This window comes from Hypanus sabinus, chromosome 8, assembly GCF_030144855.1.
Source record: "Hypanus sabinus isolate sHypSab1 chromosome 8, sHypSab1.hap1, whole genome shotgun sequence".
Lineage (NCBI taxonomy): Eukaryota > Metazoa > Chordata > Chondrichthyes > Myliobatiformes > Dasyatidae > Hypanus > Hypanus sabinus.
Genome location: NC_082713.1, coordinates 85,130,827 through 85,146,603, shown reverse-complemented (window position 1 = coordinate 85,146,603; position 15,777 = coordinate 85,130,827). Strand labels below are relative to the sequence as shown.

Below are 15,777 nucleotides of genomic sequence, written 5' to 3'. Positions count from 1 at the left end.
CTGAAACCTTAAAGCAGGTGGTTATGGCAGAACCGACAGTGCCTTAGGAAGACTGGATTGAGGAGACATTAAAGAGTAAGACAACCAAATAACAGGAGCTGGCGGAGCAATACCAGAGATAGGGTTGGAGGACATGATGTGAGCCTATAGAAGTGGTGTGTAGAGGCTTTGCTGGTTGCTCACTATGTAGAACCCACTTTTGGCATTATGGGGACTGCAAAGAAAAAAACCATCAGGACCACCACAGAGGCTGCTGACCCGAGTCTCCAGATAGCTATAAATCAAGAGATGTGACCCGCAGACCAATGCTGCTACCAAACAAACCAGGGCCTGATCAACCCTGGTAAGGTTGTCTGAAGTTGAAGGACCTGAAATACCCAATGACTTCAGGTTTTATCACTGATAATGATCATCCTACAAAGTATCTCAGCATCATACAGCAAATTTCCAAATACCAGGCTCCCTAAAATAATTATCTCGTAGTAATAATTTAACTTAATAGTAATAATTGTTTTGCTACAATAAGTGTATGGGACACTGGAAAAATGTTGAATTTCCCCTTGGGGATGAATAAAGTATCTATCTATCTATCTATCTAATAAGTCATTCGGGGTTTAGTGTGTAATTGAACCAAATCAACCAATACTGTCTGATTCTGCAAATGACATCCCATCCCAGTAAAATCTGATCAATGTCAACCAACTACAGATGCAGAGAAACTGAAAATGGCCCATTCACAAATTAACACTATGTGCCAGGCTTGATGAAAATGCAGAATTTCAAAAACCATTCAGTTTTCAGAAAAAAACATGCAATGATATCGCTATAAAATTGGAACTTTTGCACTTCACATTATTATCAATAATAGCATCTAGCAAAGTACGAATGAAACCTTTGCAGAAAAGAAGAAGAACATGCATTGATATGCTGCTTTCTATGATCTTTGGATGTGAATAAGCTCATTACAGTCACTGCAGTATTTTATTAACTGTTGGTAGTGTTATTATCTAGAGACAACTAATTCAAATGCACCAAAGCCCAACAAACTGCAACGATAATTAAAGCTTTGTGCTGGATTTTTCTGTTACCATCGTCATTTTGACTGACCCCAGCAGATGGGCCATTGGAAATGTGTCAATAATAACGAGTTCTGTTTTTTAAGTGTTCTACATGACACCCACACACTAGGAAATTACAACATACAGTCATTACCTTGTGCATAAATTACAAAAAACATCACATTATTATGCCTTATCCTTAAATGCCTTGATTTTAAGTGACTCTATTTCACAAAAAGTAAGTTACAACAATTATCAAACAAATAGTTATGACAATTAGTTCTGGGTATTGATCAAAGACAACAGGAAAACTTTCTTTTCCACAAATAATGCTAACAAGTTAATAATTAAGCAGTTATTTCAGTGCAAAAGTAAAAATCTCAGTGAATCCCATTTAGACAACAAAATATGCACCTGCATCATTATTCAATTTTGTATATAGTGGATTTCATTTAATTGGGCCATCAGTTGATCAAGGAAGCTGCTTGTCCAGGACAACTCTTAAAGATCAAAAGCTAATCAAGAAAATAGCCGGGATTTCCTTTGTTTATTTGGGACTCTATGCCGCTTAACTGGGGCAGGAGACTATTGCCAAACAGGTTCTAATTAGCATCAGTCACACACATTTGCGTGGCCTTTAGATGCTACACCGAGCTTAGAGCGCACGGTTTTTGAATAGGATCAGTTGCATGAGTTTGTGTTCAAAAAATAGTGCTTTCTGTCACTTACATGTTGGTGAGAAATAAGCAGTAAGAGAATTCCAAACTGTTTGGCTCACTGCGGTTTCAAGCATTCAGGCTTGGAGATGCCAGAACAAGCAGGAGTGAAAATGAAATGATCTCACTACTTCAACAACAGAGGAACTATGAGCAATTTAAAGGTATCGACAATCATCTTGAATATTACAATGGAAATGAAGATTTGGAGGAACTATTTGTTGATAGCACTGTATGGAGGTAGTCCATAATCTACACTAGGTGTCTGCACTGAATTTGTTCATTGCAAACACTACATGAATTCCTCCTATTTAGTATTGCAGTATACTGGTAGTTTTCCAATGTGTTTTCTATGGAATTTAATTTAAATACATAGTTTGTGACTCAGTTTGTCTTTTTTACATGTTTACAAGTCAAGTCAAGTCACATTTTATTGTCATTTCAACCATAACTGCTGGTACAGTACACAGTAAAAAAACAAGACGCTTTTCAGGACCATGGTGCTACATGAAACAGTACAAAAAGCTACACTGAACTATGTGAAAACAACACAGAAAAAAAACTACACTAGACTACAGACCTACCCAGGACTGCATAAAGTGCACAAAACAGTGCAGGCATTACAATAAATAATAAACAAGACAATAGGCACAGTAGAGGGCAGTAAGTTGGTGTCAGTCCAGGCAATAGTTTCCCTGAAACTTTGACTAATGGGGCAGCTGCTTAATTGGGCCAAAAAATGTACTGGGTCCGATTAAGTGCCAATTAACTGGAATCCACTGGATTAGATAGACTTTCTTGCATGAAACAAGGAAAAAGACATAAATACTGGAAGAACAAATCTTTATCACTACAGACAGACATTTCCTTACAATTATATAAAAATAAAAGTTGAAATGTACCTCCATATTTGATTGATAAGCAATTTATTTTTTAAACTATTTTCATATTCACTCTGCATGAGAAGGCATTCCAAAAAACTAGTAATGTAATAATATCCAGTTATATTTGATGCCATGGCTGCAGTACAAGCACTGGACAGAGCATTGCCAGAATTCTCAATTTATGCTTGAATGGTACATGTGATGTTATACATTCCCCAAGTCACAAATGAAAAATTCAGTCAAAAGTGATGTTATATTATTACTTCAGCATTGAATTAAAAAACATAAACTTTGAATTATGTGATCTGTTCCTGACGTGGAACTTCCACATTGAGAGGCAAGAATGTTACCAATAAAATACAGCTAAGTCAAACTTCTCAGCAAAGTTAACTTAAGTGTATCAATGAGCAGCATGGTTAATGGAATCTAACTGGACTTCCATAAGACCTTTGATAGGTCCCAGATGAGAGGGGAGGGGGAGAATTGCCCTCAGGAAGTAAGACCCCATGGGATACTGGTCAATTTGGTAAAATGAATCTGAAATTGGCTTAATGACGCAGTTGTCTGTAAACAGTAATTTATCACAGGGATCAGTATTGGGACCCTTGCTGGTTATATACGTTAATAATCTGGATGTGAGTGGAGGAATTATGCCAAGTTAGTTCTCAGAAGACAAAGACTGGAAAGGTATTGAAAGCGAACAGACTAATTATTGGCTGCTCAGTGTTGTTGGTAAGATGGACAGAAAAATGGTAGATGGAATTTCATCTTGAATAAAAATGAATGGCAAGACTCTATAGGTCACAGCAAAAGGCAAATAAGATCATTGGAGAGTTGGCCTTATTATCCTAGGTATTGAATGTAAATGCAGGTAGGATGCAACTTAACCAAATAAAACATTAGTAATACAACAGCTGGTGAACTATGGGCAGTTTTGTTTGTTACACTATAGGAAGGATGTGGTTGTACTGGAGAGGTACGGAAAATATTCACCAGTATGTTGCCTGGTCTCAATTATTAATAGATAATGGATAGGCTGAGTTTGTTACCTTTGGAGTGAATAGGTTGTGATGCAGTGGTGGTCCTACTTGCAGGCATGGATTGCAAATTAAATTTGAATTTATACAGTCTTACTTTTAACCCAATAACAAAAGGAAAGTTACTGATGATACAGATGATGATGACTTGCCAGAAGAACAATTGCATCATGCCCCGGATTTGAGGTGACAGGCCCTTAAAAACTACAAGCAGCTTCCTTTTTGCATTGCTTGATTCTCATAACTGCAACTAACAACTTTACCACAGATCCAATTTTAATGCATCTAGTGTCACACAGGACAATCATTATTCTATCCCTTTTCTCTATCTTTGTTACTGTAGCATGGCACTTCTTATCTCCAAAATGTTATTGGAAAATCGGTGAGCATGCATAAACTTGAAGGGTCAAATGGCTTCCTATTGAAAGCAATATGGAAATAAGTTTTTCACCAATGTAAACTGCTCAATGTATGTCACACCACTTCAAAACTAAGGTCACTCCAATCTCAATGACCGTGTAACAGTAAAAATATATTTATGTGCACAGTCAGTGGCCAAACTCTACATTATTGTCAACTTGTCAGTTGAAGTACGAGAATATAGCACGAAACATCCTCAACAAGGAGTGTCTGCCAATCCCCCCTCATAGAATAGCACAACCTGCTAACAATAAAGGCTCACAAGACACTGGAAATTGCAAATATTTTCTTTCATCTTTGGAAGCACCTACCAACAAAAGCAAACAGCAATGAAATTCACCAGTATAATTTGAGTGTTCAAAGTTTATTACTTCAAACTTAGCATAAAGCTCTTAGTTGACTAGGCAGCAGTAAAAACATGTTCTAGTCACACACATCCACGTTATTCTCCTGCCAGATACCGAATGTCCAAAACAGGCACACTAGTCTAAGAATCAGTGAGAAATTGCTGCAAGGACAAAGGAAGTACTTCAAAAATGGTATCAAAGTCTACAAGAAAAGTTTATCATCTTCACCAAATTGAGGAGGTCCTACACCTATAACCACTCAAAACGGGCAAGCATCCAGGATGGCACTGAGGATGTTGCTGGGTGCAAGTAGAAGTCCAAAAAGGAGAAGGAACTACACCTATATCATACTATATCAGCTCCAAAATTAGCAGGTTCCACTGTCATCAGTCATCTTATAATCTGTAAAACCAGAAGTTATCCTTCACCTATGGGGCTGCCCCATCTGTGAGGAGAACTGGAGCAAAGTTATCTTGGGGAACCTGATTGTTCAGAAGGTCATTGGTGGCTGAGTGCTACATCAACAATAACTTTCATTACCATATTGATGATTAAGAGTAGACACTGGACTGCAGACAGACAGATTTGATTTACATTGCCCTTTCAGGCTTTCAGAAGGCATTTGATGCTAACTTGGTACTCTTGTCCAATACAGTGAAAAACCAGTTGTGCATGCTGTTCAAACAGATCAATTCATTACAATAGTGCATTGAGTTAGTACATGGTAAAACAATAAAAGAATACAGAGTATAGTGCTACAATTACAGAGAAAAAGCAGTGCAAGAAGTCAGTAAGGCACAAGGTCATAATCAGGTGGATTGTGAGGTCAAGAGGCATTTATCTTTCTAGGAAACCATTAAACGGTTTTCACTGCAGGATAAAAGCTGTTCTTGAGTCTGGTGCAATGTGCTTTCTGGTTATTGTATCTTCTGCCTGATGAGAGGAGGACTAACGTCTAGAATAGGTGGGGTCTGTGATTACACTGGCTGCTTTATCAAGGCAATGAGAATTGCAACTTGAATCCAAGGAGTGGAAGCTGCTTTCAATGAGGTGTAACGCTGTGTCCACAACTCTACAGTTTGTTACAGGCATCTCCCATATCAAGCCGTAAAGCATCCTGATATGGCAACCACATAAGAGAATATTAAAACAAAATTAGAACACAATCTACTGGCATGGATATTGTGAAAGAAAACACAATGAGAATAAAAAGGCCACTTTTGATTTAGGAGGCTGTGATTACTGGTGTGCTGCAGGGATCAGTGCCGGGACCAAGCTGTACAGAAATAATATTAAAGTTTTATAGGAGTTTGCATATCACTTTAAATTCCTCAGTGTTATTATTTCAGAGGACTTGTCCTGGGACCAACACAAAGTACAATTATGAAAAAAGCACCACAGCACCTCTATTTCATTAAGAGTTTGCAAAGATATGGCATGACAGCTGAAAAACTTCTAGAGATATGCAATGGAGAGTATATTGACTGGAGTATCACAGAGTGGTATGGAAATACCAATGCCCTTGAACAGAAAATCCTACAAAAAGTAGTAGATACAACCCAGTCCTCACCACTACATGAAGCATCGTTGCAGGAAAGCAACATCATCAGGGACCCCACCACCCAGGGCATGCTCTCTTCTCAATGCTGCCATCAGGAAGAATGTACAGGATCTTAAACATGAGAAAGTCTGCAGACACTGGAAACGCAAAGCAACTCACACAAAATGCTAGAGGAACTCAACACATCGGACAGAATTTATTGAAGTGAATAAACAGTTGACATTCCAGGTTGAGACCCTTCTTCAAGACCGGAAAGGAAGGAGGAAGACACCAGAATAAAAAGGTGGGTGAGAGGAAGGAGGATAGCTAGGTGAGAGGTGAAGCCAGGCATGTGGGAAAGGTAAAAGGGTAGAGGAGGAGGAATCTGATAGGAGAGGAGAGTGGACCGTAAGAGAAAGCGAAGGGTGACAGCACCCAGGGGGAGGTGATAGGCAGACTAAGAGGTGAGAGGCCAGAGCAGGAAATAGAAGAGGGGTGTGGGAGGCTTTCTTTAAAACCTGAAGAAGGCATTGATATTTATGGATCATGTCGTTGGCTACCCAGATGGAATACAAGGTGTTGCTCCTCTAGGTGGCCTCATCTTGCCACAAGAGGATGCCATGGACTGAGATGTCGGAACAGGAATGGGAATTGGAATTAAAATGTTTGGTCATCGTAAAGTTCTGCTTTTGGCAGATGGAGCAAAGGTGCTCGATGAAGTGGTCCCCAATTTAAGATGGGTCTCACCAATGTACAGAAGATCACATGGGAGCAGCGGACACAACAGACAACCCAGCAAGTTCACAGGTGAAATATTGCCTCACCTGGAAGGACTGCTTGAGGCCCAAATTGGAGGTGATGGAGGAGCTAACAGGCAGATGTAGCACTTTGGCCATTAGCAGGATTAAATGCCAGGAGGGAGGTGTTGTTGCTTCATATGGTATTCACACCTCTAACTGAAGTGGCCCGGGAGTGGCAGATGCAAGTCTATCCATTCAGCAGCAGGGGTTGGATCGATCTTTGTTTGGCATCTCATCCACAGCCGTTCCAACGTGGGTGGCACTAAGTTGGCATCACCTGATATGGAGTCCTTGAAGCACCCAAGCCTCCATTCAATGTCAATGTGTTGATCTAGGTCATGGAGGAGGAAGCAGATTAGTGGAGAGGGAAGAATGGACAAGTGAAACACAGAGGGAACAATCCCTGCAGAAAGCGGAAGGGAAGGTAAAGGTATGTTTAGTGGTAGGATCCCTTGGAGATGGTGGAAGTTGTGGAGCATGATGTGTTGGATGGGGAGGTTCATGGAATGGAGTTAAGGACAAGAGGCACTCTACCACTGTTAAGGCAGCGGGAAGATAGGGTGAATGTGGATATTTGGGAAATTGGAGATGTGGATGAAGGTAGCATGAACCGTAGAGGAAGGGGAAAACCCCTTACTTTGAAGGAGGATATCATCTCTGATGTCCTGGAAGGGAAAAATGCACTGCAGAGACTAAGGAACCAAGAGAAGGGAATAGCATTTTTACAGGAGACAGGGTGGGAAGAACTATAGTCAAGATAATCATACAAATCAGTAGGTTAATAAAAGATGTCGGTCAACAATTTGTCTCCAAAGATGGAGTCAGAGAGATCGAGAAAGAGGATGGAGGTGTCAGAAATGGGCCAAGTGACATCGGAACCTTAGGACTCACACCACCAGGTTCGTGAACGGTTATTACCCCTCAACCACCAGACTTTTGAACTAAAGGCGATAACTTCACTCAACTTCACTTGCCCCATCATTGAAACATTCCTACAACCTATGGCCTTACATTCAAGGGCTATTCATTTCATGTTCTCAAAATATTGATTATTTATTTATTATTTTCTCTTTCTTTTTGTATTTGCAGTTTGCAGCCTTGTGCACACTGGTTGGATGCCAAAGTGGTGCTGTCTTTCACTGATTATATTACGGTTATTATTCTATTATGGATTTATTGAGTATGCCCACAAGAAAATGAATCTTAAGCTGGTATATGGTAACATATATGTACTTTAATAATAAATTTACTTGGAACGTTAAAAAGCTAAGGGACAATGTGGGCAGCAATGAGGATGCAGAGGGACTTTAAATGGATATTGATGAGAAAATGCAGAGGCATCGCAACATAAAGCACAAAAATGGTTACACAGGCTAACCAAATCTGTGTTGACCATAAACAGGTACATCAAACCTACATCCTCCACACATTTTGATCAACTCTCCCCACATTCTATCAATATCAAACAAATTTTGGGAAATTTATAGTGGCAAATTAACCTACCATCCTCCATGCAGTTAGGAATGTGGGGAATACTAAAGTGTCTGCTGGAACCCTCATGGTCACAGGAAGAACATGAAAACCCCACATGGATACGACCTGTGGTCAGGATTAAACCTGGGTCCCTGGCAATGTAACAAAACCAGTTTAATCTTGACCAGACAGCCCACCGTGCAGGGATCTAGCAAATGGAACCTAAAGTGGAAAAATGAGATGGCTTCTACTTTGGCAGAAAAAGATAACACCATTCAATGATGATACTCAACATTCAGTACTTCGAGCTTCAGCAAACTGTCAGCGGGCCTCTGAGTTCACATCAGTGAAAAGCAGCATTAAGACTGCACCCAACTGCTCTGAGATGCACTGTTCCTTCCTTCAGGGACTAACACACATTTATGCTCTGTCTGCAGTGGCTTTCTTGAGCTTCCGGTTGCAAGCTATTTTTACTTCTAGAGCTCAAAGTTCAAAGTACCTTTATTACTTTATTACTTTACCTTTACCTTTACCTTTATCTTTACCTTTATAAGACTGCACCCAACTGCTCTGAGATGCACTGTTCCTTCCTTCGGGGACTAACACACATTTATGCTCTGTTTGCAGTGGCTTTCTTGAGCTTCTGGTTGCAAGCTATTTTTACTTCTAGAGCTCAAAGTTCAAAGTACCTTTATTACTTTACCTTTATACCTTTATTACTTTACCTTTACCTTTATTTTGAATACAAAATACAACTCCTGAGATTCATCCTCCCACAGGCAGCCATGAAATAAAGAAAAACCATGGAACGCGTTCAAAATTTACATCAAACACCAAACACGCAAAAAAAGAACAAATTGCACATACAGCAAAAGCCAATGAACAAAACATGGAATATCAAAAACCAAACCAGGAATCCAGTAGTATTCAGTTTAGTCCATTCAGTGTCATGCCACTAACCCACTATAGGCCACAGGGTCATTCTTCGATGAAGTGCCCCAGTCTGCATAGATCACCCCAATTAAACAGCAAAAAAGAGAGTAACCAGAATTCAGGAACACATACAAAATGAATCAGAAGACTCCTGCACGTTCCTCCGACAGCAGCTAGTGAGAGGGAGAGGAAGACCGGTCAAACGCAGGCAGAAGATGCCGAGCACCTGGCCATCTTCCATTCTTGTCGACTTCAACTTTGCTCGACGCCTCATCGGAGAAAAGCAATGGAGTTGATCATGGTCTCAAGTTCCGCCTCCCAGCTTTCAAGTTTCTAGGCCGCACACTCTACTCTAAACCTCACCGAACTCCTTCAGAAACAACAAAGTGCCAGATTGCTGAATCAGCCGAAAAACACACCATCAAAATATAAACCACAGGTTCTGATTGCACACAGCTTAGTAGCAAATCATGTCTGAAAGGAGTAATTTTGTTAACTGCCTGCAGGACATCGCCAATGGTCATGAAGAAGCAAAAGCTCCCAATTCCCATACATGACTGCTTATCCTAGGCATCCTTCACTGTCAGGATGAGGCTAATACAAACCAGAAGGACTAGCACTTCATTTTCTGTCTGGTAGTTTAAAACAAACAGTACGAATATCAAATTCTTAAACTGAACCCCTTCTGTTCCTTTCCCTAGGTTCTCTCACACACCTACTTCTTTCCGAAACATCATGTCCCATGTTAGCCAGTTTCTTTACCCTCTCCAACCTGGCTTCAGGTGCCTATCACCCACACATTCCCCACTGAGATACTTAACCCCTCTCCTGACCATTCCCACCATTCTTCCTTTATCTGATTCCACACATCACTTCTGTTTTACCAGGTTCCATAATCTGCAGCTCTTCGTTTCCACTTATCACCTCCTAGCCTCTATTATTTTCCATTCTTCTCTCCCACCAGGCTCTATCTGCCCATCAATCTCACTACACATTGATCCACCTATCACCCATCAGCTCCTGCCTTGATCTTTCCGTTCCCTCTTTATACTAGCTATCTCTCCTTTACTCACTCAGCCTTGATGCAATGTCACAATCTAATACATTGACCACCTCTTTGTTTCCACAGATGCTGCCTTACTTGCCTCTAGCAATTTATTTCTTGCTTTATATTCAAGTTGGAAATCCATAGATCTTAAGATTTTATTGGAATTTTGGGAAGCGGGTATAATGCAAGCAAAGTGAGTGTGAGGTAAAAGATCAGCCTTGATCTTAATAAGTGACAGAGCAGGCATGAGGAGCAGGTTGACTCTATTCACGTTTCCAATCTTGTGTGCCTGGATTTATCCGCGGGACAGCTTCTATAATTAAGACACCAGTGCCCAGAGGTTTGTGAGAGGACTTTGAAAGATCAAATAGACTGAGTGTAGACTGATTCCAGCTGACCTAGTCATAATTATACTAAGGTGCTTTGATATAGTGGCTATGTATCAAAATACAGAGATTCCTGGGTCATTACAAAGATTCAAAGTTTCACTTAATATCAAAGTACGTATCCAGTGCACAACTCTGTTTTGTGGCTATCTGGAGAAGACAAATCTCAAAGAAAAACCACAGAAATTATTCAAAGTGAAACATCAAACCCAATCGGCCCCAAATCCCCATCCCCTGCACAAAACAATAAAAAAATGGAAGAACATTGACCCCAATCCCCCACACAAAAAACTAACAAAACAGAACATGAACCACCCACACAAAAAATAATAAAACATAAAAACAATTACCTCAAATTCCCCTCCACCACACAAAATAAATTGAACAGAAGAACATTGACCCCAAACCCTCCCGCCCCTGCACAAAAAACAAAAGAGCAAACCCCCTCTCCTCACACAGACCAAAAAAAAACAGGTGAAACCACAGGATGTAAAAACCATACATTACATAAGTCCACAGAAGGCAGATTAGAGTCCAGCACCTTGTTATTTTATACATTACATAAAGGCATAAGGGTGGTAGATTTTCTTCTATGAAGGCCATTAATGAACTACTAATATGATTCGCTACACTTAAAGAAACATCTTTGTTTTTTTTAAACCAGAGTCTGATAATTTCATGGTTATATAACCAAGACTACTTTTTCTCCATCTTTTGGAAAAGTTTGGTTGATTTACCTAAACCCCGCAAAAACCAAAGTGGGATTTCAATTGAGACTCTGGATTGTTAAGCCTTCAGATTGCTGGTCTGGTATTTTAACCACTGAACCACCATACTGCATATATATTAAGAAAGGAAAATAATTCATCACGTTTAGATGAGACTGAAAAAAAATTGTGAACCGTGAATTAGTTTCAAAAGAACTCATTTTACCTAAAATAAAAACATCTATTAAGCAGAAATGGTTAAATGCAGATGGTCAGACGAAGGTGGCAAGAAAACAAGTAAAAGATGTGTGGGGACTCAAAGAGTCGAAGCACTTCCCGCAATCTTAATTAGATTAATTCAAAAGGACAGTTAAGTTAGCCCAACTATGATAATGATGCAACTTCAGTTTGGAACAGAAGATATATGACTAGATATTCAGATATTACTAGATATTATAGGAATAACCTATTCATCCTCTCAAATCCGTCCCATCATTCAATTACACAGCAGCTGACTAGTAGTTCAACCTGTTTAACAAAACCAACCAAGTTATCGGAAAACGTAGCTCAAAGATTTGACACAGTTAATTGTTATACCTTTGTTTTAGAGGTTTGGGGACAGGTGGAAAAGACAACAGATTATTTAGAAAAGGAACTTGGAAAGTATTGGTTTTGATACTGTGACCATTTGCATTACATTTTCTTTTGTCCAATGAATTCCTGAAATTAACTGTTATATTACAGACAATACAACATAACTACAAAATGTTTTGCAGAAACTTTACTTACATAATGCGAATAGGTTTCATCTGCCACCATAGGTTCATCCACCATCTGATGACCATTTACCTAAAAAGGAGAAAACGAGACACGTCCTTACTGAAAAGACTGCGGTTATACATCTGTAGTTACTGCAATTTTCTAAATGTTATGCATTCCTAAATAATATTCAGAATCAGGTTTAATATCACCAGCATATGCTTTGAAATTTGTTAACTTTGTGACATGTAGTGCAATACATATAGAAAAAACTGTGATTTACAGTAAGTGTATATGTGTGTGTGTGTGTTGTGTGTGTGTAAATAGTTAAAACAAGTAGTGCAAAAACAAAAATAAATTTTAAAAAAGGAACGAGTTAGTGTTCATGGGTACAATGTCCTTTTAGAAATCAGATAGCAGTAGAGAGGCTATTCCTGAATCGCTGTGTGTGCCTTCAGGCTTCCGTACGTACGTCCTTTCTGATGGTATCAATGAGAAGAGGGCATGCCCTGCGTGGAGGATCCTTAATGACGGACACTGCCTTCCTGAGGCACCGCTCCTTGAAGATGTCTTGGATATTATGGAGGCTGGTATCCATGATTGGAGCTGACCAATTTCATAACTTTCTGCAACTTACTTTGATCCTGCGCAGTAGCAACAACCACCCTCCCCACCCCCTCATACCAGACAGTGATGCAGCTATTCAGAATGGTCTCCACTGTACCTCTATAGAAGTTTCAGCATGTTTTAGGTGACAAAGAAAATCTCCTCAAACTTCTAATGAAATATAACCACCGGCTTGTCTTCTTCGTAGTTGCATCAAAATGTTGCAACCAACTTAGATCCTCAGAGATGATGACACCCAGGAAATGGAAATTGCTCACTCTCGCCACTTCTGATCCCTCTATGAGGATTGGTTTGTGTTTCCTCACTCTACCCTTTCTGAAGTCCACAGTCAGCTCTTTGGTCTTACTAATGTTCAGTGCAAGGTTGTTGCTACACCACCACTCAACCAGCTGGGCTATCTTGCACCAGTACATCCTCTCGTCACCATCTGAGACTCTGCCAACAATGGCTGGATCACCAACAAATTTATAGATGGATATTTGTTAAGTTTATGGCTTATTTTAGTTTAGAAGTAAAGCAGAGGTGTTGAAAGTAATTTTATTTGCTGCAAATTATCAGGAATGTATGTCTGTAAAAAATGGTGTTTAAGAACTATAAGAATAGTTTATACACTCCTTATGATAGTTCTACAGCCTGGTAAATTTAGATCATTACTCCACATTCCTACTCAATTCCTGTAACCTTTAGTTCCTTTGTAGTTCAAAAATCTACATAGGGCTTCAAAAGGCTTCATAATTCAGAGTTCACAGCTCTCCAAGGTAGAATATTCCAAAGGTTCAACAATGAGAATATGATATCTGTGTAGAAAAAAAACAAAATCAATATACTAGCTGTAAGAGAAGAGATAACAAAAATAATTTGATAGCTTCTTCCAAGATGAATGACGACTTCAATAGTTTCCTTGTGTATTACATGACCCAGGGAGATTGTATTGAGCCATTTGACGCTCTCCATTGAACAGGGTTGGCCACGGATGTTATGTCATAACTGTGTATATGATACGCGGCAGGGGAGTATGATATGGACAGCAAGCTGTTGCCCGTGTAGCAGGCTCTCCCTCTCCATGAAGCTCATGAATCCAAAGGAATTATAGGGACTGATACAGTTTGGAACCAGCGGCCTTGCAGTAGTTGCCAATCAGTGTTCAACTCAATGTAAGGCTGCCTCAGGGATTCCAACTCCAGAATTTTCCTTGTGGTTTGCTCCCAAAGTCTTCCCCATGAGCAGGTATAACCACAAGGCAATGGAAGTTTAAAATCAAAGTTTTCCCTCTCCTAAATGAGCTGCCACCATGGCTGATGAGCCTCATCTGCTTGAAGCAACAAGTCTTAAGACGCCGTAACTCACCTTTGCCCTTCCTCCTGTCAGTAGAAATGGCTCTGCTGTGCTTAATAGGTAAGTCACACATGAAGGCCAAGAGCTAGGCTCAGTTGGGAGCATTTAATAGGTAGTGGAGCTTATCCTCACTTCCACTCCCAGCTAGGACAACCTTAAGGAGCCATTACAATTCAGGATATCATCATTAGGAATGATGGTTGACATCAAGTAGTAATAATCAAGGTAACTGGACTTGCGGTGTTGTCTAAAAGACATAATGAGAGCATCATTGGTCTTATCTTTGCATGAATGGAGGTGAGAACTGTCGTGGTGAGGCCTGGGTAGGAATGTTAGGACAAGATTGTAAGTTGCTGATAGGTGTTGTTGTACCCCATCCCCTCTGTTCAGGATAGGTTTTGCAGTTTGACAAAGATGGCATCGTTAACCCCTCTTTCAAACCACCTATCCTCCCTGTCCAAAATGAGCACATTGTTATCAAAGAAGCTATCACCTATTAGCTACTTACTTGCATCCAAATCATTTCTATAAATAACAGACGGAAAGGGTCCAATACCCACCACTGCAACACCATACCAATCACCTGTTTCCATTTCAAGAAACAACCATCAACATAACTAACTCTCCTGGATTCCATGAGACCTAACCCTCCAGAACTGCTAATCATGTGGGACACTGCTCAAGGCTTTACTGAAGTCCAAATGACAGCATCCATTGCCCTATCTTCCACTACACTTTGGTTATCCCCTCAAAAAACTCTAAAAGGTGCATCAAGCATTACTTCCCATACACAAAACCATTCTGACACCTCCTAATCAGACCCTAACCCTACAGGCTGGTCAGCCCAACATCAGTGGTGGGCAATTTAGTAGAAGGAATTACATGAATTTGACGCTCTCCTTAAACAATAAAAAAGCATTAGCTATCTTCCAGTCTTCAGTACATCATTATTGGCTAATATTGAAGCAAATACTATCACAAGGACCTCAGCAATTTCTTCTTCAGCCTCCCACAAAGTCCAAGGACGCACTCAGTCAGCCCCTGGAAATTTATCCTTAATGTTCTGTAAAGCAGCAAATACCTCTTCCCTTCTAATACAAATGTCCTCTAAATCATCTATATTTGCTTCTCTTATCTCCGGAGTCACCATGATTTTCTATTCAGTAAACAGAGAGAGGAAAAATCTGTTAAAAATTCCAGCCATCTCTCGTCACTCTAGACGTGGGTGGCTGTGGTGATCTCCAAGGGGACCTGCTCTTTCCCTAGCCACCATTCTACTCTTAACACAGCTATAGAATTGCTTGGCATTTCCCTTAACTTTCCCTGTCAGATCAATCACATATCATTTATTTATCCTTCTGATTTCCCTCTTAAGAATATTCTTAAAACTTTTTTTATAATCAAAAGATTCACTCATCCCTGACCTCCTAAACTCAGTGTACATTTCTTTCTTTTTCTGGATCAGAGCCTTAATACCTCTTATCAGCCAAGGTTACCTAAACTTGCTAGGTTTACCCTTCACCGTAACAGGAACATGCTGTACCTGGACTCTAGACATCAGTCTTAAAAGCCTCCCAACTTGCCACTTCCTCATTTCCCTTCAAACAAGCTCACCAAGTTGACCTCAAAGTTCAAAAGTTCAATGTAAATTTATCAGACTACATATATGTCACCAAATATAACCCTGAGATTGATTTTCTTGCAGGC

The 15,777-nt window shown here is 39.9% G+C and overlaps 1 protein-coding gene across 4 annotated transcripts in view; it reads right to left on the bottom strand.

Moving 5' to 3' along the window:
• Window positions 1-15,777, bottom strand: part of LOC132398279 (ribosomal protein S6 kinase alpha-6) — a 174,906-nt gene that overhangs the window by 124,586 nt on the left and 34,543 nt on the right. For 3 of the 4 annotated variants that reach the window (XM_059977463.1, XM_059977467.1, XM_059977464.1), the window contains exon 2: window positions 12,139-12,198. In XM_059977463.1, the coding sequence (XP_059833446.1) occupies window positions 12,139-12,198 (60 nt within the window). Of the gene's footprint in view, window positions 1-6,826; window positions 7,134-12,138; window positions 12,199-15,777 lie in introns of all 4 variants that reach the window. The other variant, XM_059977465.1, reaches the window with a different exon arrangement.